We start from the raw sequence: 27,582 nt of genomic DNA on the forward strand, positions 1-27,582 counted from the left end.
CTTGAAGCTGATAAGATTTATATTGGGTTATTTGTGGGGAGGGGGCTAAAACCTTCGTGACACTTCCATTGGAGTGTCTCTGTCTGTCCCCTTGAAGGAGGGTGGAAGGAAAAAACTTTTATTCCTGTGTGTATTGCAGGTCCCTTGGGTCCTTGGTTAACTCTCTCACTTTCTGTTTCCCTCAAGAGCCCTGAGAGGAAGGTGGTAATATGGTTCAGAGAGGTGAAGTCATTTGTCCAAGGCCACATGGTGAATGTTTATAATAGCTACCTTAAACAAAACAGAAGTGTTTCATTACACTTCTGTGAAGCTCTGGAACAGGCAACACTAATTTCCAGTTAAAAAAAAAAAAAGGAAAAGAAAAACAGAAAGGCATGGAGTTGCCTCTGGGGGTGAAGTAGGGTGTGAGTATGCCCTGGAAAGGGGCAAAAAAACAATGTTCTCAGGTGATGGAAATGTTTATGTCTTAATCTGGGTGCTTAGTCACATGGGCGTATCTGTTTATCACAACTCGTTGTACTGCTCTCTTAAGGTCCAAGCATTTTAATTTTCAAAATAAATAAAAAAGAATTTGCAAGCCCATCTCTGAGTGCTACATCCCAGGTCGGTCCAAAGTACTTTGCCCAAGAATGAATTCTCACGACCAATTTATGAAGGACGTGATGATAATAATCAGCAAATATTTTTGAAGCACTTACCATTCGTGTATTTACTCTCTGAAAATAACGTGTATGGAACGCCTCTCTTGTAGTAAACTAACCAAACACAAAAATGACACTCCTCCTAGCGGGGAGGCAGATAATTAGAAAAAAAAAAAAAAAAAGTGGGGCTTCCCTGGTGGCGCAGTGGTTGAGAGTCCGCCTGCGGATGCAGAGGACACGGGTTAGTGCCCCGGTCCGGGAAGATCCCACGTGCTGCGGAGTGGCTGGGCCGGTGAGCCATGGCCGCTGAGCCTGCGCGTCCGGAGCCTGTGCTCCGCAACGGGAGAGGCCACAACAGTGAGAGGCCCGCGTACCGCAAAAAAAAAAAAAGTGAAATACATAGAATGTTGGATGGTGACAAGTTCTATGGGGAAAAGCAAATAAAGCAGGAGGTAGGGGATCAAGGCGATGGCGATGGCGGGGGCGGGGGCGGGGGCGGGGGCGGGTGGGTGGGTCATGTTTTATAGACTTGATGGTATGATATCCCCATGACAAAGGGACTGTGAGAGACCACGTTATCAGAAGAGGAAACTGAGGCACAGAGAGGTCACCAGCCTAAGTCTCGCCAAGAGGCAGGGCTGGAGCTGGAAACCCCAGGATTCCTTCCAGGGCTGGCGCTGACCATGGGCATGGGGAACTAACAGACCCCTCGTTCTCTCCCTTGGGGAAGGGGGCATGCAACGATCAGAAAGTTAATGACTTGGGACTGGGGTCTCCGAAAGGAGGAAATGGTTCAGGTCAATGAGGGACCCCCCCCTTCCCCCTCCCCACCCCCAGCTGAGGGCTTGATCTAGGAGCGCGGGACTGGAGGCACGGTAACCAAAGGGGTTAATGAGGTGGGGGTCTCCAGGATGGGGATGTTGAAGGACTGGGGGGTATTCCAGCGGCAGGTGAGATTTCCCCAGGGCTGGAAGACACAGCCCTCTCTCCATCTCTCCATCTCACAGCCCTCTCTCCATCTCTTTAGCGGGGTGAAGGCTCAAAGGAGTTAAGGGGGAGCGACAAAGGAGGGGTTAATGGGGGCGGGCCCGGCCGGGCCGGGGCGGGGCCTCGGCTGGCGGCTCTGGCCCGGGGGCCAGTAGAAGTCGCCGCCGGGTTCCTGCGCAGCCTTGGAGCCCGGCTCTCCCAGCCGCGGAGAGAGACGCGACCTGCCCCGTCCAGCCGTCACACGCAGGTAGCCGCCGGTCCCTCCCCTGCCCGCGCCGGTCCTGCGGCCGCCGGGGACTGCTCGTCCCCGCGTCCGTCCGCTGCCTAAGTCTCCCGCGCCGTCTCCGTCCCCGCCCCTCTCTGGGGCTGGCTCTTCCCGGCGTCTGACTTTGTCTCTGGGTGTGTCTCCATCTCTCCGTCTGTCTCTGATGTCTCTCTGGATCTGCGGTCCCTCTCCCTCTAGGTGTGTCTCTCCTTCTCCATCTCCGGATGTCTCTGTCGATTTCTTTATCTCTGCCTCTCCGTCGCTCTCCCACTCTGCCTCCATCCCTGTGTCTTGGTGAACTCTCAGTTTCTGTGGATCACTCTGCTTCCATCTCCCCGTCTCTGGGCATCTCTTTGCCCTTTCCCTTCCTGTCTCTGTCTCTCGGTATTCCTCTGTCGCTGTCTCTCTGTATCTTAGACCCGGTTCTGGCAACTTCACCCCGTCATCATCTCATTCCAAATCCTCGCAAATTCCAACTTTCACCTGGGCTGAGAAGCTGCTTGGGAGTGGGGTAGGGGGCAGTAGGGTAGCCACCTGGGGCAGGTGGACTCTGAGTGCCCCTGTGACCCTGCCTCCCCCTTAACAGTCACCCCACTGCTCTGGAGGTCGCACCCACCCCACCCTCCAATTTCAGGAATTCCTGGCTGGGGGGTAAACTTCCTCCCCCACTTCCTCCCTTCCAGGATTTGGCTGGGTCACCCGTTAACTCCTTCCTGCCTTGGCTTCATCCCCCCCTCCTTGAGCTGGACACCCCCCACCTCCAAGCACGCTGAAGGACAGCTCTGGAATTTCGGTTGTGGGACGTGTGTTGTGTACTCAGGCGGGACATGCGCTGGGGGAGTTTCTTGCGGGCACAGATGGAGTTGATGGGGGCCACATCCCCACCGCCCCCCACCAGGGCCCATCACCAGCCCCACTCTTTCTGAACTCACCAAGGGCCCCTCACAACTCTGACTCTGTGGTTGAGCTTGACTTCAGGTTTGGGGTGAGGTTGGGGAGGTTTTCCTTTCTGGTCGTGGGGCATCCAGTAGTAGAAAATGAGAGAGGCTGATGGGGGAGGGGCTCCAGAACTCTGGGAATCATAGAATCAAGAAGTCTTGCATGTGAAGTCTTTGAATGAAAGGACCCAAGTAAGTGAGAATGATCTGAGAGGGGGACCAGGAATGCTCAAACCTTCAAATTAAAGGTCCTTAGGGTATTTGAATCCTTCAATCCAAAAAGCTTGGTGTTGGAATCTTGGCAGTTTTCAGTGTTCGCACACAGCTGAGAGCTTGAAAGTGCTTGCAGAGCCAGCTAGACCAAGCCCCCTATTTTACAGATGGGGAAACTGAGGCCCCAGAGTAGAAGTCCCCACAGTGAGTCAGTTTCAGGCTAAGGTTGGGACTCCAGTTCCACTGAAGCCCCAATCCAAAGATCTGGCTTCTTTCGCTGCCACTAAGTCGGATTCCTGTGGGGCAGGAGGTCTTCATAGGCAGGAGGGAAGAATGCCAAGGTGAGTGTGAATGGCTGGAACCCAGGAAGGAGCCTTTTAGAGGCAGAGGAGAGAAAATATTTCTAAAACCACGGTGTTGGAGAAGGAGAGGGGACAAGAGTTGGTTTGGGTGGAAGGGGTGGAGTTTCAGAGAAGGAGGGAAGTGAGGGGAAGGGGAGGGGGGTAGTGCAGAGATTAACTCCCGCCTGATTCTGTCTCCTGACCCTCTCCATGAAGCCCACTGCTCCCACAGGACAGGGCCTATAATTTGGTTTGTGTCTAGACAAATAATAACTCAGCTGGTGTGAGCGAGCAGGGAGGGACCTGGCAAGGCTCCCTGGGAGGCAGCCTGGGCTCCGAATGTCCCCCCCAGGGGGGTGAGAATTTAGGGACCAGGTGAATGTGGTGACTGCCCCTCCCCCATTGAATCCTTAGTATCTTAGAATTCTGCATAATCTTAGAACTTTAGGCTGCTAGAATGTTAAAAAAAATAACGGATTAGTTAGGGAGGAAAAAGGAAGTGAGGTTTACGGTATGTAGAGTATGTTCCCATTTCTGTAAAAAAGAAAAGGGAAATACATATTAGTGTTTGTTCGGCAAAGATAGTAATCACTGAGAACTAATAATAGATTCTGAAAGTTATAGAATGTTAAAACAAATCATAGAGCGTTCTAACAATAGAACTTGAGAATCTTGGAATGTGAGACGCTGGGATATTGGCAACTTAGAAGGAGAAGGGCATGGAAAGCCACCATGATAATAATAATAGAATGGAAGAAAGGTAAAGCTCTAGAATGTTATAATAATAGAACAGTAAACCAGGAACTGGACTAACAATAGAACCTGAGGATTTGAGAACCTGGCATTCTAGAACATCAGAGGAGTAGAGTCAAGGACTCTGGTGTCCCTTTTGGATGGTGTGGGGGTGTGTGGAGGGACGGGGACCCCTTCGGTAGAACTGGGGAAACTGAGGCCCAGCGGAGCAGTCATGGTGGCGGGACTGTCCCCCAGTTTCCGCCGGCCAGCCGCCAGGACACCAGGTGGGGAGCGAGGCTTGGTGATCACATTTCGTCCCCTAATGAGCAGACCGGAGCTGGCTGGTCCCCCGGGGCTGTCAGGGGAGCAGGAACCCTCAGAGGAGGGAAGTGGGGGTTGAGAGAGGCGACCTGGAGGCTTCTAGGACAAGACTGGTGAGTGAGGGGCTGTGGGGCTCTATTACCTCTCCATCTTGTCCTTTCACCGCCCCCTACCCGCAGCCCTTTAGCCTTGCTGGACTTAGAGGTGGCTGCCAGGGCCCAGGGACTTATCTGGCTTGAGCAGCTGAGGTGCAAAGTGGGGGCAGTGGTCTGACAGTCCTTCCTGTCTCCCCACTATCGTTCTACATTCTCAGCTTATCTCTCTTCCCTGCCCCTCTGGGAGGGGCCCGCAGGGACCACGAGGGAGGCCTGTGGCACTGGGGAGCTTCTTGTGGGCACTGTGAGATTTGGGGATTGACTTCCCAGACACAAAGCCTGAGTAAGGGAGGCAACTTAGATCTCAGCCCAACAGGGTCTTGGCTCCAGGGGGCTGGGCAAGGGAGTCAGGTGATGGAGGGGCACCCAAGACGTTGAGGTCATTTGCTTTCTTGTGGTGAGAGTCCGTGGATCTTGCAGCAGATTTTTAAAAAATATTTATGTATTTGGTTGCATGGGGTGTTAGTTGCAGCAGGCGGGCTCCTTAGTTGCGGCTTGCTGGCTCCTTAGTTGTGGCACATGGGCTCCTTAGTTGCGGCATGCAAACTCTTAGTTGCGGCATGCATGTGGGATCTAGTTCCCCGACCAGGGATCGAACCTGGGCCCCCTGTGTTGGGAGCGCAGAGTCTTATCCGCTGCACCACCAGGGAAGTCCCTCAGCAGATTATTAACAGGGGCTGAGAACCCCGGAAAGACTTGAGAAGAATTACGGGAATGCAGGGGGTGAAGAGAGAAAACATTCAGGTAAGGGGAAGCTTTTTAGTTAAGAATGACAGATCTATGCAGTCTTGACACACCATGTGACTTAAGACAACTGCTTTGTGGCTCTAGGCCTCAGTTTCCCCATCTGTATCAGGCAAGGGTCAGAAATAGCCTCGTGCCCCTATATGTTGTGGCATATAGGCCTGTTGCACTGTGGAGTTCTAAGAGTCTGCCATTCCGCGCTGTCTTTCGGGGGTTTGGCGGTGGGCAGATCTCAGGTGGGGGAGAAGAGAGGGTTGAATGCCCCTCCCCCATGCCCAGCATCCCCCAAGAAACAGATGGGTTGAGGAGGAGGGATGGGAGGAGGGAGGGCTAGGCGGCCAACTGGTTCCCCCTCGAGGAAATTAGCAATGGGAAGTGTATTTCCTTTGGCTGCAGGAAATCAGTCTCATGCCTGTGTACCCACCCCAGCCTCAGCTGAACCCAGGGGTTCTTGAGAGGGTGGGGCAAAGGGAACTCCCAGCTCTCAGTGCCTCCTCCCATTATGAACTGGTTCATTCTTGTGTCAGCTCCCCAGTGCCTGTGGAACAGTAGTAATTGTTCAAATACTGTACAATTTATAGATGACATCACCTCTACCAAGGATTTTCTTTTTGTAAATTAATTTTGTTTTTTATTGAAGGATAGTTGATTTACAGTATTGTACCCATCTCTGCTGTACAGCAAACCGACTCAGTTATACACATACAGACATTCTTTTCTTTAAATATTGTTTTCCATTATGGTTTATCACAGGATATTGAATGTATCCATAGTTCCCTGTGAATAAATTCAGAGATGTTTCATCCTCCTCAGTTCTCTGGAGGAGTTTATATAGAATCGATATTTTCTTTTTTTCTTCTTCTTTTTTTTTTTTTTGGCCGAACCGCGCAGCATGCAGGATCCTAGGCACAGGGTCAAACCTGGGCCCCCTGCAGTGGAAGCGCGGAGTCTTAAGCACTGGACCGCCAGGGAAGTCCCAAGGATTTTCATATCTGGGATGTGACTAGTATAAAAGTTGTGCCCACCCCCCCCTTTCTATAGAAGGGGAAACTGAGGCTCCTGAAGAAGTAATTCCCTCAGTGTTACAGGAGGAAGGAGAGACTCAGGGCAGACAGAGGGGAGAGAGGTGTGTGGGTTTTTGTTTTGTTTTGTTTTTTAATATAAATTTATTTACTTATTTAGTTTTGGCCGCGTTGGGTCTTCGTTGCTGCGCGCGGGCTTTCTCTAGTTGCGTTGAGCGGGGGCTGCTCTTTGTTGCGGAGCTCGAGCTCTAGGCGCGCGGGCTTCAGTAGTTGTGGCTCGCGGGCTCTAGCGCTCAGGCTCAGTAGTTGTGGCGCATGGGCTTAGTTGCTCCGCTGCATGTGGGATCTTCCCGGACCAAGGCTCGAACCCATGTCCTCCACATTGGCAGGCGGATTCTTAACCATTGCGCCACCAGGGAAGCCCGAGAGAGGTGTTTTGAGTGATTTGCTCTGGGCGGGTGGTTTCAGTTCAAAGGTAGGGACCGGATTGCACTGTTCCAGCCAGGAGCAAGCCACCTCTGTCCCATCTCCACAGGATCCAGGAGTCTCTGTGAGTCTGAGGTGAGGGCAGCTCTTCCGTCATGGAGGACCCGACAGCGGGGAGGACTTACTAAGTGGGACTCAGCCCTGATCTTTCAAAGTGCAGCAGATAGATCCTACCCTTTTCACTTCTTCGCTCCACGCCTCTTTCTCTGGGTCCCTGCAGGGGCTCGCTTGAGCTTGAAGTCGGGGGTGGTGCCGCCTCAAGGTGAGCAGGAGCCTGTGTTGGAGGAGGGGCTGACCAATGCCTGTTCCCTCAGTCCAAAGACATTTCTTGAGTGCCTACTCTATGCCAGGCCTGTCCTGGGCGCTGGCGATACAGCAGTCAACACAAGGTCCCTGCCCTCCTGGAATGTCTGTTCTAGACAGACAGACAGACACAAACAAGATGCAAAGTGACGTGAGGAGAGAGCCCTGGGAATGGGTGGTCAGGACTCTGGGTACAGAGGGCTTCCCTGAGGAAGTGAAGGAGGTGAGGGAGCTAGTTGTAAGTCTGAAGGAAGAACAAAGGTTTTGTTTTGTTTTGTTTTGGCTGCGTTGGGTCTTCGTTGCTGCGCGTGGCCTTTCTCTCCTTGCGGTGCGCGGGCTTCTCATCGCGGTGGCTTCTCTTGTTGTGGAGCACGGGCTCTAGGCACGTGGGCTTCAGTAGTTGTGGCACGCTGGCTCAGTAGTTGTGGCACGCCGGCTCAGTAGTTGTGGCACACGGGCTTAGTTGCTCCGCGGCATGTGGGATCCTCCCGAACCAGGGCTCGAACCCGTGTCCCCTGCATTGGCAGGCGGGTTCCTAACCACTGCGGCACCAGGCAAGCCCAGAACAAAGGTTTTGACGCTGGAAAGAAGGTCGAGCCTTGAGGCTGCTGAGGTGGGAGAGGGGAGGTGGGCAAGAAAGTCAGCTAGGTTGCCCAGGCTGGTCAGGGAATGCCTTGTCACCTGGGATGAGGATTTGGGATTTCACCCCAAGTCCACTGGGAAGCTATTGGAGAGTTTCAAGCAGAGAAGTAACAAGAGCTGATTTATATGTTAGAGAGACCTTTCTGGCTGCCACGTGGGAAGTGAGTTGAGGGAAGTCAGAGTGGCCAGGAAAGCCGTGAGCAGGCTACTGCAAAGTCCAAGCCAGTGGTGATGGCTGAGCAGAGCGGGCAGAAGCAGGGATTTTAGAGACGTACATGGATTCAGGATTTAGTGTGGAGGTAGGGAGAGCCAAGTGGCCTTTCCCATGAGAAGATGCTCAGGTATCTGGGAGGTTCCCATGTACCTGCTGTGTACCTTTGGGCTCATTCCTTCCCCTCTCTGGGCCTTGGTTTCCTCATCTGTCCAATCGACTCAACCAGTGGTTTTCAAAGTGTGTCCTAGGGATGCTTCAGAGGTGGCCTTCTTCCCACCACCTCATTTTTTTCTAGAGCACAGAGCAGCTTCCTCTGTCGCGGTCTTAGATGGGGTTTCCAGCTGAGATGTCCCTCTCTCTCTCTTTTTTTAAAGTGGTTTCACAGCCCAAAAACTAAACTGATGCAAACCCTTGGATGGAGTGGCTTCTGAAGGTGCCTCTAATTCAGGACTTCGCTCCCCACCTCTCTGGGGGTTGACAGTGGTCCGGGGCTTGGTCCAAGATTGTCCTTTGCCCTGTCCTTAAAGGTCTCCGCAGGACCAGGAGAGTGGAGCCCAAGACTCTCACTTGGGAAATTCGGAGGGGAGTGGGGAGAGACAATGAAGGGGGCAGTCTCTGAGGGAGGGGACTGCTGGCACTGCCCGCAGGGCTCCCCCTTGCTCCCGACCTCAACCGAGTCCAGCATATCCTCCTCTTAGCCCTTCCCCGCCCCGCCTCCTGCAGCTATGCTTCCCTGGGCTGTCAGCCCAGGGCCCTCTTCTGTCCAGTTATTCTTGGGTGAAAACTGAAGTGCAGGCTGGAGAAAGCCGAGATTTCCCCTCTCCCGCTATCAGGACCTTGGACAGGTCTCTGAACCTCTCTGTGCCTCAGTTTGTCTAAAAGGGGGAATAACCCTATTCCTCATAGGATTCTTGAAATTTTAAAATTCATACCCATAAAAGTGCTTAAGACAGGGTCTGCTATGTAGTAGGACTTAATAAACTTTAGCTGTTATTATCACCACCGTCATCATTATAGTCAAAAATGGGGTGCCCTGGGTTAGGAGCAGGAGGGCTGGCTCTAGCCCGGTTCTGTCACTGCCTTGCTGTGCGTCCTTGAGAGGAGTGATGCAGCCTCTCCGGGCCCAGTCTCCCTGTCTATAACATGAGAGTTGAGACTAGTTCTCCATTTCCCACAGCATGATATGATACTTGTGCAAGTTTTACATGGTTTCTGGAAGAAAGTTTTAAAATCTGAGTTGGATCTTTATTTTTATTTTTATTTTTTTGCGGTACGCGGGCCTCTCACTGCTGTGGCCTCTCCCGTTGCGGAGCACAGGCTCTGGACGCGCAGGCTCAGCGGGCCCAGCCACTCTGCGGCATGTGGGATCTTCCCGGACCGGGGCACGAACCCGTGTCCCCTACACCGGCAGGCGGGCTCTCAACCACTGCGCCACCAGGGAAGCCCCTGGATCTTTATTTTAACATCTGTTAGGGAAAAAATATATCTGGCATCTCAAATCTGTGTTTTCAGAGATCCGTTGCTTAGAGTGGGGCTCAATTAGGCATCGTTAGGTTCCCCACCCTCTGCAGCCCACTGGAGTCAGGGCAAAAGGGGTGTGGGGAGAAGGGGGTGGTCTATGACTCCTCTCACTGCAGTCTTCTCTCCCCACAGGTGCTGCAAAGTCGGCTTTGAACTGTGAGGCGGGGCCACCTCATGTCAACTGCTCAGCTCCCACCAGGACCAAGCTGGAGCCCCGTCCTTGTCCCCTTTAAATTCCCTGTATTAGTAACCCTGCTCTGATCTAGCCCTTACTCACCTCCTTCCTGTTTCTTAAAAACCCTTCCCACATTCCCCAGACCAAGCCCTTCCTCTCTTTCATCCCTCACAAGACACCTCCTTTTCCGTAATCTTCTCCTCACTGTTTACCTTACTTATTTCCTTATTTCTTACTGGGGTCCTAGGAAATGCTAGCACCCCCATCCATCTTGCCTGGTCCTTTCAACACTCCCTAACCGTAGACTATCCTATCTCAACACTATCCCATACATTTCCACCCCACCGTTACTTCAGCATGGCCACGCTTACTTTCTACATCCTCCGCAAATCTCTCTCTCTCACCACTGCCCACTGATGCCTTCAGCTCCTCTATAAACAGCCCCCTCAGTCAATTTTGTGTGACCCCAGTACTCCGCCACTTATGCTCTGATTGGGTTCATAAAACCTCCTTGACAAAGACCTTTGTGAATCCTGCCATCCCCCAGACCTCCCTCTTGTCGTAATTCTATCCCTCCTCCAACTTTTCCCTCTCAAGCTCTATCCTTCCCCGCCCAGCCTGGCCCACGATTCGTGGTCAGCCTCATCTCTTCACTGTGGACTGCCTCCCACCATGTTCCCCTGAGCCTCCGAGGAGGGGGCTCAGGGGGCCTGATGGCCTCCCGCCACCCATGGCCCCACAGCCCCCGTGGGCCAGGGGAAGCATCTCGAAAGCCTCAGTGCCGAGGATGGGCAACCGCACGTGGGAGGGCTGCCACGTGGACTCCCTCGTGGACCACCTCTTCCCGCCCTCCCTCTACATCTTTGTCATCGGCGTGGGACTGCCCACCAACTGTCTGGCCCTGTGGGCCGCCTACCGCCAGGTGCGGCAACACAACGAGCTGGGTGTGTACTTGATGAACCTCAGCATCGCTGACCTGCTGTACATCTGCACGCTGCCGCTGTGGGTGGACTACTTCCTGCACCACGACAACTGGATCCACGGCCCCAGCTCCTGCAAGCTCTTTGGGTTCATCTTTTATACCAACATCTACATCAGCATCGCCTTCCTCTGCTGCATCTCCGTGGACCGCTACCTGGCCGTGGCCCACCCACTGCGGTTCACCCGCCTGCGGCGCGTCAAGACGGCCGTGGCCGTGAGCTCCGTGGTCTGGGCCACGGAGCTGGGAGCCAACTCGGCGCCCCTGTTCCACGATGAGCTCTTCCGCGACCGTTACAACCACACCTTCTGCTTCGAGAAGTTCCCCATGGAAAGCTGGGTGGCCTGGATGAACCTCTACCGGGTCTTCGTGGGCTTCCTGTTCCCGTGGGCCCTCATGCTGCTCTCCTACCGTGGCATCCTGCGGGCTGTGCGGGGCAGCGTGTCCACCGAGCGCCAGGAGAAGGCCAAGATCAAGAGGCTGGCTCTCAGCCTCATTGCCATCGTGCTGGTCTGCTTTGCGCCCTACCACGTGCTCCTGCTCTCCCGCAGCGCCGTCTACCTGCGCCACCCCTGGGACTGTGGCTTCGAGGAACGTGTGTTCTCGGCGTACCACAGCTCACTGGCCTTCACCAGCCTCAACTGTGTGGCTGACCCCATCCTCTACTGCCTCGTCAACGAGGGCGCCCGCAGTCACGTGGCCAAGGCCCTGCACAACCTGCTCCGCTTTCTGGCCAGTGACAAACCCCAGGAGATGGCCAACGTCTCGCTCACCCTGGAGACCCCACTCACTTCCAAGAGGAACAGCGTGGCCAAGGCCATGGCAGCCAGCTGGGTGGCCGCTCAGCCCTCCCAGAGGGACCAGGTGCAGCTGAAGGTGCTGCTGCCGGCACAGTGAACCCCGTGTCTGCAGAGCCCCCACTCCTCCATACTAACCCCACCTTCCCTTCCCTCCTGGTCCGGTGTATGCAAATTGTATGTAAATGAGGCTATGCTAATTTCCATACGCATGTAAGAAAATAGGAAAATAGTGAGGTTGATGTGTCACTGGTCAACCATCGTCCTCCACCATGACCCCCTAACAATTCAGTAGAACTGTGCCTAGCCCTGCGCTGGGTGGTGCTAGTGACCCAGCGGTGACAAATGACAGCGCTGGCCCTGCCCTCATGGCTCCCACTCCACTGGGGGAGACAGATCTGTCCCTGGATAGTGATGACCCAGAGTGGGCAGGGCTCAGACGGGGAGCCCAGGGGCTGGGGGAACCCAAGAAGGCATCAGACCCGGTCTGGGGGTCAGAAAGTGCCTCCTAGAGGAGGGGACCAGTAGATTAACTTTCCGGAAGGTAAAGACAAAAAAGTTAGGATTACTTTCAACAAGGGGGTAAAAGTCTGTGACTCACGGGGAAGGTGGAAGAAGAAACTCACCGAGTGCTGAGGGGTCACTTTTGCCTTTGGGAAGCCCCCGGTCATATAGGGGAGAGAGAGAGCAGGACAGAGCGTTTCAGAGTTTCAAGATAAACAGCATTCTCCAGGTCAGGACTGAGGAGGAGGGAGCAGAATCAAATGAAGGGCGATCAGCAAACGGGCTGGTGGAGCAGGGAGCAGGGCAGGCTTGGGAAGGGGGCTGGGGACAAGAGAAGGCTATTTATTCATTCATTCAAGGGAGATTTGTTTATACCTACTCTCTGCCCAGCCCTGTGCTGGCCGGCAGCTGGGGACAAAACGGTGACCAAGACAGCCCAGGCCCCACCCTCACGGAGCTCACAGTAAATGAATAAAGATAAACATAACATTTGGAATCGATAAGGGTAATGGGGAAAAATAAAGCTGACTGAGGGGACAGACAGTGATGTGGAGTCTGATCTAGATAAGGAGGTCGGGGAGGGCTCACGGAGAAGGGGGCATTTGAGAAACGACCTGAAGGAGGAAAGGAGTCAGATGGAAGAGCGCTGCAGGCCGAGGGAACAGCAAGCGCAAAACATGGAGTAAGAGACTGCCTGCATTTGAGGGCCAGCAAGCACACACAGCGGTGTGGCGGGAACCGGGGGCGGGAGGATGTGAGGAATGGAATTGAGACAGGCCAGGGACAGGGGCCCATATTATAGAGCTTTGTGAATCTACGTGAGGACTTTGCCTTTTATTCCAAGAGAAATGGGAGCTACAGAGGGGCTCTTAGCAGAGAAGGATTGGGATTTGGCTTAAATGTTAACAGGATTCCCTGGCTGCTGAGCAGGGAACAGAATATGCGAAGTAAGGGCAGAAGCCAGGAGCCCAGGCAGGAGATGCTGATGGCTGGACTGGGGTCGGGGGTGGGTGGTGGTGGAGTGGGGAAGGATCTGTGTCAGCTTTGGGATTTATCTTGAAGGAATTCGATGATGGAAGAAGCACAAGGGCCGGTGGGATTGTGTAACTCAAGCCCCTTGCCCACCCTGGGAAAAGGGTGACCAGGGGACCTGAACTGGAAGGACGTCTAGAAATGATCCCAGGCCCTACTCAAAGGCCGTCACCGAAGAGGCCAAGTGATTAGCCCAGGGTCACACAGCCAGTGAGTCAACGCCGGGGCCATCCTGGGCTCCCTCTCCCCTCCCTGTCTCTGCCTCTGTTCCCATGCCCCGGAGTGGCCACGGCTGCTGTCCTGGCTGATGGTGTTCCCCTCCCTCCCCTGGCCCTCAGGGGTCAACCAGGAATGGCTGTCCTTCTAGAACTAGGCTGGAGAGCAGGAGGAAACACACAGCTCTGGACAGGCCTCGCCCCTTCTGATAGCCCATCTCCCTCCCTTCCTCCCCACAGGTGTGTAACAGGCTCCAGGCTCCTGATGAGATGTGAAGATCTCCCTACACACACACACATACACACACACACACACACACACACACACACACACACACACACACACAGGCACAAATACACCATTGCCCCAGAAGTTCCCAGAAGAGGTTCCTGGAAACCCTTCTCAGAGAAAGAAAGGGGAGGGAGGAGGGGAGTGAGAAAAAAAATGAACTTAATGAGGAAAATGGTTTTGCAGGAGGAGGGATGGGTCACTGAGATGCAGGAAGTTGGGTCTTTGGTGTTGTGGGGAAGAGAAAAGAGGGAGGCCTGGGATTGGGCGGGGAGGGAGGGCTGGTAGTTTTCCCACCCTGTCTCACTGCTATAAAGCTACTGGGATGGAGATGTAGGGGAATAGAAGCTTTCTGAACACAGTCCCCTCAGGAAATCAGATGAAAGCCTGCATGCTACCCCTCCACCAAATGCTCATTCCCATTCATTCAATAAATATTTATTGAGCACCTACTATGTGCCAAACATTGTTCTAGGAGCTGAGGAAACAATAATGAATTATAAACAAAAAAGTCATGTACAAGTTTGGAAGCTTCCTAAACCCATCATGTGGAACCTCAGCGCCCCACCCCCACCCCGAGTAGGTCCTTAGGCCCCAGGCTAACACCCCCAGGGATCAGGAGAAGACTCTGGGCTGGGACTCAAGAAACCCCAACCTCAGTTCCATCTTGATTACCTCTGGAACTCTGGATAAATCCTTGTCATCCTCTGGCTCCAGTTGGTCAGTCAGTAAAATGGGGGGGGAGGTCCCTAGTGGATGATGGACCTTGAATGGTCCCAAGCTCCTTAACATCTTTAGCCCAGAAAGGGTCCTGGGGAGAAGTTGTTTTTATGGAGTCTTGGCATTCTTAGTAATTTAGAATATCGAGTTTCACACATGTCAGTATCATCATTACAGATGGAGAAATGGAAGTCCATCAGGGCCAGGAAAGTGACAAAGGACACTCAGGGAGTCCGAGAGGATGCCAAGTAAAGCCCTGGGTCCCCCAACTCTGTGTCCTAAATGTTTCCTCCTGTACACAGCTTCTCTGTTCCTTGCACTTCCCCTCTTCCTCTGCCTCTTCGAGAATCTCTCAATTACCCATCAGCACTCCACCATCCAGAAATTTCTCTCAACCTCTTCTTGACCTTGTTTATATGATTTTGCTCCCTGCTGGGTAAGGGATGACAGTCTGGGACACTTCCTTAAACTCCTTCCTGAGCCAGCTCCCTAGGGACCCTCGCCCCACAATGGAGGAAGTGGGGCTGCTTGAGAACGGTATAGTTTATTAGCCAAGATGCTGGGCTATCAACCTCTGCTGGCTGAGGAAACTTGTGCCACTCTCCTGGCCCCTCTTTGGGTCTCAGTTTGTCAGTTACTTGGGAAATGGTTGGATTAGCTGCTTCTGGAGATGAAATGCGCCCTCATGCTGGAGTTAGCAATAATAATGCTAATACCTGTATAGTAATAAGGGCTGTTTATTGGGTGATTGGCACCATTCTAAGCTCTTAACATAGTTCATTATGTTTTTATATTCAAAATTTGCATGCAAGGCTTACAACAACCCAATAAGGTAAGTGTTTTTTGTTTTTTTTTAGTAAATTTATTTATTTAGTTTTGGCTGTGCTGGGTCTTCGTTTCTGCGCAGGGGCTTTCTCTGCTTGCGGTGAGCAGGGCTACTCTTCCGTGCGGCGCCCGGGTTTCTCATTGCGGTGCCTTCTCTTGTGGAGCATGGGCCCTAGAGTGCGCGAGCTTCAGTAGTTGTGGCACACGGGCTCAGTAGTTGTGGCTCGCAGGGTCTAGAGCGCAGGCTCAGTAGTTGCGGCGCACGGGCTTAGCTGCTCCGCGGCATGTGGGATCTTCCCAGACCAGGGCTTGAACCCACATCCCCTACATTGGCAAACAGATTCTTAACCACTGCACCACCAGGAAAGTCCCGAGGTGTAAGTGTTCTTATGATTCCCATTTTGTAGATGGGAATACTGATGCCCAGAGAGGTTAAGTCACTCGTCACACAAAGCAAGTAAACAGTGGAGCTGGGTTCCCAATCCAGGTCTGTATGACTACCTGGACAGTTTTTTACGCCCAGGGAGAGCTCTAAACTGCGGGGGGGGGGGGGGGGGGGCGAAGGTGCATTTGGGACTCGTTAGCCCTAATTAGGACTAATTAAGACTCCTCCTTTGGAGATGCCACCCAGGTGTGTGACGTCACGGAGGAGGGCGGTGACGTTAGCCGAAGCGGGCGTGGGAACCCACGCAAGCTCCGCGAGCTGCCGTTTAACGGCACCACCCTCTGCCACTTACTTTCGCCGTATATTTGCATATTCATCGGAACGGACGTCGGAGCGTCAGCGTTGACGTGGTGTCGTCACGGAGCGCCCCTGCAGTTCACAATAGGGCGTACGCACGTACGTAGGCACGCACAGCGACGAGCGGGCGCGGGAGGAGGGAGAGATCGGAGGCGCCCCTCCCAGTCAGCAAGGTTGCGCATGCCCCTTGCAACCGCCAAGATGGTGGTGGGCGCGTTCCCTATGGCGAAGCTGCTATACCTGGGCATCCGGCAGGTCAGCAAGCCACTTGCCAACCGCATTAAGGAAGCCGCCCGCCGAAGCGAGTTCTTCAAGACCTATATCTGCCTCCCGCCAGCTCAGCGTGAGTCTGACCCCACGTCCCTCCAACCTTCCCATTCTCTAACCCCTTTCAGGTGGTTGCTCAGGAGGTGGACTTCTGTTCATGACCAATCACAGCCCGAACCGGCAAAGTCTTTCAGCCAGTAGGGATGGTCCCTGGGAGAGGGGCATGCGGGTAGCCCAATAGTAAGAAAGGGCATGGGGTTAAGGGCGGGGCAGGGCGCCCGCGCTTGAGTTGGGAATACTAGCCAATAGAGGAAAAGAGCGCGTGGAGACTGACGTCTAGACGGACCAATAACCTGGGGAATGGGAGTGATTTGGGCGGGGCATTCCAGGGCTGAGAGGAGCCGGGGGAGACCGGAGCTCCGGTCGTTTGACCAAATGGGCCCGTTTGCCAGACTATCCGTGGGAGGGTTCGCTCTGAAGACTACACCTCGTGCCTCAGTTTCCCTCCCGTCCTGGGAGTTGAGAGGTGCTTATGTATCATCCGTTTAGGACATTCATTGGTTTGCCCCAGTTATACTCCGGGAAATAGACCTGTGTAGAGGCGTGGCTCGGGGTCTAGGGGCGTGACCTGGGAATCCGGCTAAAGGAGTAATTTTAACTAGAGTGAACATTTGTCCATCTATTCATTAATCCACTCATACTCCGTATTTGTTCGTCCATTCATTCAGTAGACAGACCATGCTGGCTTTTTCTGGGCTGGGAGACACATTTATGACCCATCACTGTCACCCCAGAGTGGTCAGGACGGTGTGAACTCCAGAGCTCAGAAAGACCTCCTGACCCGGGGGCGTGGGGTCAGGAAGGCTGTCTAGACGAGGGCTGCCTGAGCTGAGATCTGAAGGGCATAGTAAACATTCAAACTATGAGCTACTGTCAAAAGGCGATCTATGTGCTGTGGGCCTGTGGGAGCACAAAGTATGGAAATTTAACGTAATTTGCTGGGTCAGGGAACCACCAGTAATCCATCTGTTACTTCATTTAGTTAGTGTTTACTGAGCGTCTGCTTTGTACCTGGCCTTGTGCTGGGCAGTGATGGTGAAACAGCAGGAATCAAGCTAGCCCCAGTCTCTGCCCCCAAGGAACTCACAGTCAGCTGGGGACAGACCCATCCTTCAAGGTGACGACCCAGAGTGGGCAGAGCTTGCGTGGGGGATCCCACTGGACGCCTGATCTGACATGGGGTTCAGGGAGGGCTTCCTGGCAGAGGAGACCTCTGGGCTGGGAACTGAAGGGTGAGGAGAGTCTCACCAGACAACACAGGGACAGGGATGATGTTGAGGGCGAGGGAGGAGCATGTGCAAAGGCCAGATGGTTACAGGGAGCACACTTTTTTTCCTTACAAGTTTGGATGCTTAAAATTTGCTTTCCAGGGCTTGGAATTCTTGGTCTTTTGGTGTTTGGTCGGTCCTCTGCCAGAGCTGCAGATCTTAGAACGGAGAAGTGTTGGATTACAGTTTCTGAAGTGCTTCCATATAAGCTCTCTCATTTGAGCCTCACACTCTTTTTTTGTCCCCATGTCAGGGAGGGGAAATGACTTCCCCCAGTTTATAGAAGAGAAAACTGAAGCCTGAGAGCAGAGGGGAATTGCTGAGGTCACACGTGGAGTTAGTGCCAGAGGCTGACTCAAATCCTGCGTTCGGGATTCCCAGAGCTGGTTCCTGTTTCCTGCGTCTGTCTTTCTCCCAAGCACTGTGATGTGTCTCAGCGTTGTGGTTTAGAAAGTGGCTGCTTGAGTCAGACTGACGTGGGTTCCAATCTGGCACACACACACACACACACACACACACACACGCACCCCGTCCCCTCCTCAGCCAGGTGATTTTGGGCAGGTCACTAACCCCTCTGAGCTTCAGTTTCCTCCTCTGTACAGTGAGTATTATATAATAGTGGCATTTAATGGGCACTCACTTTGTGCCAGGCAGTCTGCTGAGAACTTCACAGCATTAAGTCCCCACCAATTATTATGAGGTAGACATCGTTATTATTCCTATTTTGTGTATATGCTACATATGCATTTATGCTATAAATAATACTTACCTCATCAAGTTGTTGTGAGGAGTAATGGATGTAAAGTGATAGGTCAGTGCACGGCTGTTGATGTTATGGATACAGCTGAGAAGAAAAAGTAAAAAATTTTGTCTTCGGGGACCTTGCGTTCTTGGCGTGGGGGGAAGCCAGACAATAAAGAAAACAGTTAAAATGTAAAGTTAGATATTGGATAGCACTAATTGCTCTGGAGAAAACGTCAGGGATGCAGGAGGAGGAGTATTTGGGGGACGGTTGTGAAGTTTAGATAGGATTACCAGGGAGACCTCACTGAAAATATGAGAGGAGGGAGCACGCAGTGCGGGCATCTGGGGGAGGAGCTTTCTAGCCCAAAGTTTCCACAGGTGCGAAGACCCTGAGGTGAGTGTGCGCCTGGCCTGTTTGATGAGCATCGAGGAAGCCAGTGTGGCTGAACAGTGAGACTGAGTGGAGACTGAGGGCCGAGAAGGTGGTGGGAAGGGGGCAGATCGTGCAGGGCCTGTGGGCCACCACAGACGCTTTGGCTTTACTCTGAGTGGATGGGACTCATCTGGAGGGTCTGAGCAGAGGACGGATGGGATCTGAGTTCTATTTTAATAGGATCCTTTTAGCAATCATAGGGTGAGCGTGGATGCAGGGAAGACATGACTACAGTAGTCCAGGTGGGAGGTGAGTGGGGAGGAGGGGTCAGATCCCAGAGACAATTTTTTCCCCAACTACTTCTTTTTAAAATTTCAAACCTGGGGCCTCCCTGGTGGCGCAGTGGTTGAGAGTCCGCCTGCCGATGCAGGGGACACGGGTTCGTGCCCCGGTCTGGGAAGATCCCACATGCCGCGGAGCGGCTGGGCCCGTGGGCCATGGCCACTGAGCCTGCGCGTCCGGAGCCTGTGCTCCGCAACGGGAGAGGCCACAGCAGTGAGAGGCCCGAGTACCGCAAAAAAAAAAAAAAAAAGTTTCAAACCCTGAGAAAAGTTGAAAGAAAGAATGGTATGGTCATCAGGTATATGTCCTTCAACACCTAGTTCATCTCTTATTAGTCTTTAGCAGATCTGCTTTGTCTTCACCACCATATATGTATGCGTGTATGAATGTATACACACAATCTTTTTTTTTTCTGAACAATTTGAAAATAAGTTTTGGACAGGCTTCTAAACTCCTAAATACTTCAGTCTGTATCTTCTAAGAACAAAGACATTCTATATGACACAGAACCAATGTCACACCTGAGAAATTTAACATTGATAATAATATTGATGACAGTATTGTTTAATATACAGCTCATATCTAATATATAGCTCATATTCTGGTCCCCCAAATGTCCTTTTAGCTGTTTATTATTATTATTTTTAACCTAGGGTCAGCTCAAGGATCATGCACTGCATTTGATAATCATGCCTCTTTAGTATCCTTTAATCTACAGCAGGCTGGGCAATCTGGCTCACTGCCTGTCTTTGTAAATAAAGTTTTATTGGAACACAGCCCTGCCCATTCGTTGTACATTGTCTGTGGATGCAGAGTCGGGTTTCCATGGCCCACAAATCTAAAATACTTGCTCTGTAGCCCGTAGCAGAAAAAGGTTGCTGGCCCTCCTCTATAAAAGTTGTCCTTTCTTGTTTTTTGTGACATTGACATTGGAAAGGGTCCAAGCCAGTTGTCCCATAGTGTCCCGCAATCTGGGGTTTTCTGATTGCTTTCTCTGATTTGATTCACGTTGGGCATATTTGGCAGGAACACCACAGAACACCTAAGGACATCACCTCAGGGGGCTCCTGATGTCTATTTGGCAGGAACACCACAGAACACCTAAGGACATCACCTCAGGGGGCTCCTGATGTCTGTTTGTTCCGTCATTTGTGGCGGTACCTTGGATCCCTTGGTTAAGGTGGTGACTGCTAAAAGAACCTTTCCTTTTCCCCTTAGTAATGAATAAGCAGTAGATTTGTTTGAAAGGTAGTGGCGGCAGGATTTCCTGTGGATTGGGTGTGACAGGCCGACTGGAAGAGGGGCAGGCTGGACGGAAAGTACCAGGGGCTCAGTGGGGGACAGGTTTGGTTGGAGACGCTTTTCGACGTTGGTATGCCCTGACTTCTCATATTCACACTTTTTATTTTTAATTAATTAGTTTATTAAAAAATTTTTATTTTATTTTTGGCTGCGTTGGGTCTTTGTTGCTGTGTGTGGGCTTTCTCTAGTTGTGGCGAGCTGGGGCTACTCTTCGTTGTGGTGTGCGGGCTTCTCACTGCGGTGGCTTCTGTTGTTGCGGAGCACAGGCTCTAGGCACGTGGGCTCCAGAGCGCAGGCTCAGTAGTTGCAGTAGTTGTGGCGCACAGGCTTAGTTGCTCCGTGGCATGTGGGATCTTCCTGGACCAGGGCTCGAACCCGTGTCGCGTGCATTGGCAGGAGGATTCTTAACCACTGCGCCACCAGGGAAGTCCCTTCCGGGGCAAGTTATTTAACTTCTCTGGTTAAATTGTATCTGTAAATTATATCATTATAACTCATATTCCATGAGTTTATATATCCATAAAGCATTAGACAGTGCCTGGCTCTTAAGTGCTGCATAATTGTTTGTTGAATGTGTAGAGATTCAGGCACCATTATTATTTTGATCATCATCGTCATCTTAATACTAAACTTTCTAGTGCATTCCTTCTCTGGTGGCCTGTTGCAGCCAAGCAGTCAGTACTTCAGGCCTCTAGGTGGCGTTGGTCCCTCTTCCTCAGTTAGACCTCACAGGCTCACCACAAGCAGAAGGGTCTGGGCTCTCCCATGAACATTTCTAACTAGCTCGGGGCAATTATTATGTTTGTCTGGTCAGAAGCTGGGATTGGAGTAAAGAAAAGTGAGAAAGGCAAACAGAGAGGGCAATGTGGCTGAGTAGAGAGCCTCCTATGACGTAATGCTTCCTAAAATATTTAAAGCATCCTTTGAAATGCAGGGTTGTAACCTGCAATGAAGAAAAGCGACTCCTCCCAGAGCAAGGAGAAAGCGAGAGCAAAGAGCCAAGGAGCGGAGGGAGCGCTGAAGCCTCCTGGTGCTCTGGGGACATTGACAGATTCACATGGCCTTGGGGACAGAGGACCACCTTGTGAACAGCCAGGTCCTGGGGAAGGTACCCCTCAGGGGAAGTGTGAACTAAAAAAAAATCCCATCCTGCAAAGATACACAGCCTTACATCTAGGTAGAGATTGAAAAAGTTTTCCTCTGAGAATTGTCTGTCCCTCATGTGGGTTTGAGGCTTCAGTTATACTCTTTGGAAGGTCCTCGAAACAGTAGGCTGAGAATGAACCCGGATCTGTGTGCCCCTAAGTACCTGGCCAGGACAAACATAAACCCTCCCTGGAGGAGCCCCACCCTCTGCCTGGGCCTTGGAGAATTCCTTCAGGTAGAGTTCTGGCACATATGAGCTCATGATAAAAAAAATTATGTGCCGTACAGAGAAGCAGGCACCATGGTCGAGAGTCAGCAGACACAAAATAGGGCAGGTCAAGACCCGCAAACAAACAAACAGACAAACAAAAAAGACCCGCAAACATTGTGGATGTGGGAATGATCAGATATGGATATAAAATAGCTCTGTTTATATATGAAAAGGATAAAATAGGACAGATATAAAAACATGAATGAGTACAATCAAAAATCACCAGGAAGTTGCAAAAAGAGCTAAATAGAACTTCGAGAAGTGACAGATACAATTGAAGTTCAGAGCTCGACAGAACTAAAGAAACACCAGACTAAATATAGCTGCTAAGAGGATTGGTGAGCTGAAAGGTAGATGCCCTGTAGGGAAAAATGTGAGCTTTGTGGCATGCTCCCCTCAGCTGCCCAGGATCCTGATTGGTCCACCTGGGGAAGGAAGGGCTGGACACTTTATTTTTTTATCTATTTTTTGTTCTTTTGGCTGTGCCACTCAACATGAAGTGGCATCTTCCCCATCCAGGGATCAAACCCGTGCCCCCTGCGTTGGGAGCATGGAGTCTTAACAACGGGACCGCCAGGGAAGTCAGGGACTTTTTTTTTTTTTTTTAATTTATTCGGCTGTGTTGGGTCTTAGTTGTGGCACGCGGGCTCTTCATTGGGGTGCACGGGCTTCTCTCTAGTTGTGGTGTGCGGGCTCCAGAGTGCATGGGCTTAGTTGTACCGCGGCCTGTGGGATCTTAGTTCCCTGACCAGGAATAGAGCCCGTGTCCCCTGCATTGGAAGGCGGATTCTTTTTTTTTTTTTTTGCGGTACGCGGGCCTCTCACTGTTGTGGCCTCTCCCGTTGCGGAGCACAGGCTCCGACGCGCAGGCTCAGAGGCCATGGCTCACGGGCTTAGCCGCTGCGCGGCATGTGGGATCTTCCCGGACCGGGGCACGAACCCGTGTCCCCTGCATCGGCAGGCGGACTCTCAACCACTGCGCCACCAGGGAAGCCCTGGAAGGCGGATTCTTAACCACTGGACCACCAGGGACGTCCCCATTTTTATTTTCAGTATTTTCCAGACAGGATCCACGTGTGCATGAGCGCTTGAAAACCACTTCCCTGGAGTCTATTTATAATCTGCAGAGTACCACATCAGTTATGTTACATGACAGCGGGCTGCTGTTGGTGACCTCCAAACAGTTTTATTATGTTCTCCTATTAAGGAAACGTTCTGACAATTCTCCCCTAGTATGAATGTGTGTGTGTGTGTGTGTGTGTGTGTGATATGAATGTGTATACATAGTTATTTAGGAGTCATGAATAGTACTGACATATATTACTGTGAATATATTATGTGCATTTAAAAACATTCAAAAATTGGAAGGGATGAAATTTTTTATTTTTTGAAATTAATATTTTAATAATAAAATTTTTATTTTATATATTCATAGCCCTCCAAATGTTTTTGTTCTCACTAAAAATATTTTCTTATACAGGCATTGTTAATGCATTTGGAAACTCTCAGTGTAACCATCTTTTTTTTTTTGTGGTACGCGGGCCTCTCACTGCTGTGGCCTCTCCCGTTGCAGAGCACTGGCTCCGGACGCGCAGGCTCAGCGGCCATGGCTCACGGGCCCAGCCCCTCCGCAGCACGTGGGATCCTCCTGGACCGGGGCACGAACCCGTGTCCCCTGCATCTGCAGGGGGACTCTCAACCACTGCGCCACCAAGGAAGCCCTGTAACCATCTTTGAGAGTCGTTTTGACATTCTTTGTGCATGGCTGGCTGTCACAGCTGGCAAAGTCCTAACTGAGGTACAGACCAGATGAGAGAAGTGTGCCGTCAGCTGAATTTAATCCCCCTGCTCAGCTTTCATTCCCACCCTTCATATGCAGAGGCGTTTGTTGGAATTTTCTCGTACTGGCCTTGTTAAATCTTCCGTCTTTGGTTTCTGAGCAGGACTCTTTAAGAAGCCCTGCTGTGAGGACTTGATTTGCAACCTGAGAATGTCCCCGGGAATCAATTTGCCCAGGCTGCAATGCGCTGAATTGACAGGAGAGGGCGCCCGTGGCAGTCCTTTAGCCTTTAGGTCCAGCGCCATGAGGATGCTGGCACCTGCGGCTGAGGGGCACTAGAGGGCTTCTCTGTAGTCCACCTGGGTGTGTCTCTGGATGCCTAGTAAAGCTTAATCTCTTCTTATTTTCACTCTCTCCTTCCTTCCTCCTCTTCTTCTTTCCCTTCTCTTCTCTTTCTTCAAACCAAACATAACCGGAAGTTGATATTTTCTTCCTATGCTCCAGAGAAACACCTTGTTCACCCTTCTTTGTTCACCTGTCCTTGAGACTCCTTGGTCTACCCCAATGTTCTCGGCCTCCCAGGATGTGCTTCTGTCTCTAACTAGGGTCTTACCCCTTGTTTCTAATTTTTGGTTCCTCCTTTGTTCCTGCTGTCCTGGCTCCAGCTGACCCCACCTCAGACCCCTAAGCCTCCACATAGCTGGTGATTTCTTCAGAGCCCCCCACTCCCCCCTCTTTCCTCAGTGATCTTCCGGCTTCCAGACCCACCTCGGTCCTGCCTTTGATGAGCACACAGCCACAGCAGCTACCTTCTACTGAAGGCCTAGTGTGTGCTGAATTCTGTGCTGTGTGTGTTGCCATTTTTATCTCTTTTCTTTTTAAAACTGAATCAACTTTTAATTTTATTTTGGGGTTTTAGGAGTTTTTTCCTCTGAAGTTTTTTGGGGGGACTTACTAAATTTACAAAAGTAATATATGCTTCTTGTGAACGAAAGAACAAGACACAAATCAGTTTGTGCTCATCTGTGATTAATCGAAAACCCAGCCAATTAATCTTACCCAAATCTTAAGTCTAAGGGATGTTTATTGTTGGTGGAGGAAGGTGGCTTTGTGGTTGTTTGGTGGCTTGGTGATGTTATTAGGGACCTGAGGACTCTTTCTGTCTCTACCATCTTGGTGCTCAGGCAGTAACTCCCCTCAAGGCCTCAAAGAGGCTACTGGAGCTCCAGGCATCGTACCTTTATACTGCAGTGTCCAAAGGGAGAAAGTGTGTGTGTGTGTGTGTGTGTGTGTGTGTGTGTGTGTGTGTGCGTGTGCGCGTGCCACGCACACGTTTATATGTGGGACAGGGGTTCTAGGGAAATGAGAGAAAGCTCTTCAAGGAGAAAAATATTCTCCCAGAAGCCCCCAGGGGACTCCCCTCACTGCTAATTGGCCAGAATTTAGTTACATACCATCCCTTGCTATATGGGAGGGCAGGGTGGTGAATTAAAATAGCTTCTAGACTAATGGCAGGAGAGGATGGAGTTAATAAGACAGTACAGAATGATATAAAGTAGTATGAATAGTAATGAGCACTAAGGTTGTTGTAGTCTCTCTGTATATTAATTTATTCTCCCCACACCCTGTGAGGTAGATTGCCGTCCCTAACATACTTAAACAGATGAAGAAACTGGGCAGAGCTGTTAGGTAACCTGCCTGAGGGCACACAGGTGCTGAGTGGTAGAGCTAGGACCAGATCGTCTGGTTTTACTTTGCACTCCCCGTGCTCAACCCCATCCCCAGTCTCTGCAGTCAGCCATGCTGAATCTCCCACTAGATAGTTAATTCATGTACAAGCCTTGAATGCACCAACATCCCTGCCAGCCAGGGTTTATGATCCCCATTTTGAAATAGAGGAAGTGGGGGTGCGGAGAGGTTGAGAAGCTTCCCCAAGCTCACACAGCATGTAAGTAGCAGGGCCAGAACTTGAATCCAGGAACACCCGACTCTAGAGCGCACTAAGCTCTTAGCCTCGTTTGCTGCTTCCCTTGTGCCTCTTTTTTTTTTTTTTTATACTGGATGTTTATTTATTTATTTATTGGAGTATAGTCACTTTACAATGTTGTGTTTGTTTCTACTGTACAGCAAAGTGAATCAGCTATACGTATACATATATCCCCTCTTTTTTGGATTTCCTTCCCATTTAGGTCACCGTAGAGCATTGAGTAGAGTTCCCTGTGCTATACAGCAGGTTCTCATGAGTTGTCTCTTTTATACATAATATCAATAGTGTATATGTGTCAATTCCCATCTCCCAATTCATCCCACCCCCCGTTCCCCCTTGGTATCCATACGTTTGTTCTCTACATCTGTGTCTCTATTTCCACTTTGCAGATAAGATCATCTATACCCTTGTGCCTCTTAAATCCCCACAGATGCCTTCTGTACTAAGTTAAGTTGTACAGAGTCTCCAGATATGGGCAGGGAGTAGAAGTGGGATTATTTTCTGGGACAAGGACTTGCTTCAGTCCATTAAGCAGCTGTATAATTGACTCATTCAACAAATCTTAATTTAGTGCCTGCTGTCTGCTAGGAACTATCCTAGGAGGTATGACTAACAACACAAAAGACGCTCCTCTCATGGAGCTCACATTTGAAAGTATTAGTTACCTGTGTAGTGACTCCAGGGCACAGAGAGGTCCTTCTTCCCAGGGTGAATCTCAGTGGTCCAGCTTGGGTCACATCCCCATCCCCGAGCCAGTCACTATGGGCCGGGAATGCAGTGCTCTGATTGGTCAGTCTGAAGGATTGGGTTAATCCCTGCGAAATCCTTTGGACCCAGAGTGCGGGAGATGGGATTCCCGCACTGAGAGACAGAACCAATCATGTTTCCTCTGGTGACTGGTGGGCTGCTCATCACTGCTGTCTCTGGGCAGTCATGGAGGATGGGAGCAGGTTCACCAGAGGAGGCTCCCGCCCTGCTTGTAGCAGCGCAAGTCTGTTAACACCTGGAGCACTGTTGGGGCCAGCTTTCAACTGGCTGGAACCCATCCAGGAAAGGGCAGCCAGCACAGGGACTGGCTCGAAGCTGTGTTTACTCTGAATAGTAATTTCGTAACTGATGACAATAGTTTTTATTTATTATGCTTTCTGTGATCTCAACAAAATATATGAACCACCTTATCAGGGAGTTTATATGATCGTCCTGGTTGTATGAGTGGGGAAATAGCCCAGAGACCAGGAAGTTCCCTGAGGCAACACTGAACAAGAAATCAAACCTACTGGCTCCCAAGCTCCTCCTCTTACATTTAGTTGTTAATATTTGATTTTTTGCGTGTTATTTATTGAAGTACCGTATCTATACAGTATAATACTAAAGTTTAATAAAGATCTGTAGTTTAATGAGTATTAACAAATGCATATGCCCGTATAACCAACACTCAAGATATAAAACATTTCCATCACCCTGGGAGAAGTTCCTTCCTTTCCCGTTCTGTCATCCTGTATGACTTCTCTCACTATAGATTAGTTTTACCTGTTGTTAAACTTCGTATAAATGGAATCATGCAGTATGAACCTTATGTCTAGCTTTTGTTCACAAGATGCTTTTGAGATATTTCCTTGTTGCTGCATGTATCAGTGGTTCATTTCTTTTATTCCAATACATATATGAATATCCTACACTTTGTTTATCCATTCTCTTAATCATTTGGGTTTCCAGTTTTTTTGGTTATTACGAGTAAAACTGCTGTGAACACTCTTGTACAAGTCTTTTTTTTTTTTTTTTTTTGCGGCAAGTGGGCCTCTCACTGCCGTGGCCTCTCCCGTTGCGGAGCACAGGCTCCGGACGCGCAGGCTCAGCGGCCATGGCTCACGGGCCCAGCCGCTCCGCGGCATGTGGGATCCTCCCGGACCGGGGCACGAACCCGCGTCCCCTGCATCGGCAGGCGGACTCTCAACCGCTGCGCCACCAGGGAAGCCCTCTTGTACAAGTCTTTATGTAGACATATGCTTTTATTTCTCTTGGTTCAGTACATCGGAGTAAAATTTCTGAGTTATATGGTAAAGGTGTGTTTAATCTTACAAGAAACTAGCAACGAGTTTTACAAAGTGGTTCCAGTTACTCTGCATCCTTGCCAATATTTAATGTTTTCACGGTTAATTTTAGCTATTACAGTCGGTGTAAAATGGCAACTCATTTGCTTTTTTCCTGGGGAATGGTAATACTGAGTACTTTTTCG

The 27,582-nt window shown here is 51.0% G+C and overlaps 2 protein-coding genes across 2 annotated transcripts in view; both read left to right on the plus strand.

Moving 5' to 3' along the window:
• Positions 1–9,999: 9,999 nt before the first annotated feature.
• On the plus strand, positions 10,000–11,709 carry GPR4 (G protein-coupled receptor 4). The gene has a single exon (XM_065899230.1). The coding sequence runs from the start codon at positions 10,434–10,436 to the stop codon at positions 11,577–11,579; it is 1,146 nt and encodes a 381-aa protein (XP_065755302.1). The 5' UTR covers positions 10,000–10,433; the 3' UTR covers positions 11,580–11,709.
• Positions 11,710–16,007: 4,298 nt separating this feature from the next.
• LOC136140207 (optic atrophy 3 protein) overlaps positions 16,008–27,582 on the plus strand; it is a 35,321-nt gene continuing 23,746 nt past the window's right edge. The window contains exon 1 of the mRNA XM_065898289.1: positions 16,008–16,149. Within this exon, the coding sequence (XP_065754361.1) occupies positions 16,008–16,149 (142 nt within the window). The remainder of the gene's footprint in view (positions 16,150–27,582) is intronic.

The sequence above is a fragment of the Phocoena phocoena genome, chromosome 20 (genome assembly GCF_963924675.1).
Source record: "Phocoena phocoena chromosome 20, mPhoPho1.1, whole genome shotgun sequence".
NCBI classification, from domain to species: domain Eukaryota; kingdom Metazoa; phylum Chordata; class Mammalia; order Artiodactyla; family Phocoenidae; genus Phocoena; species Phocoena phocoena.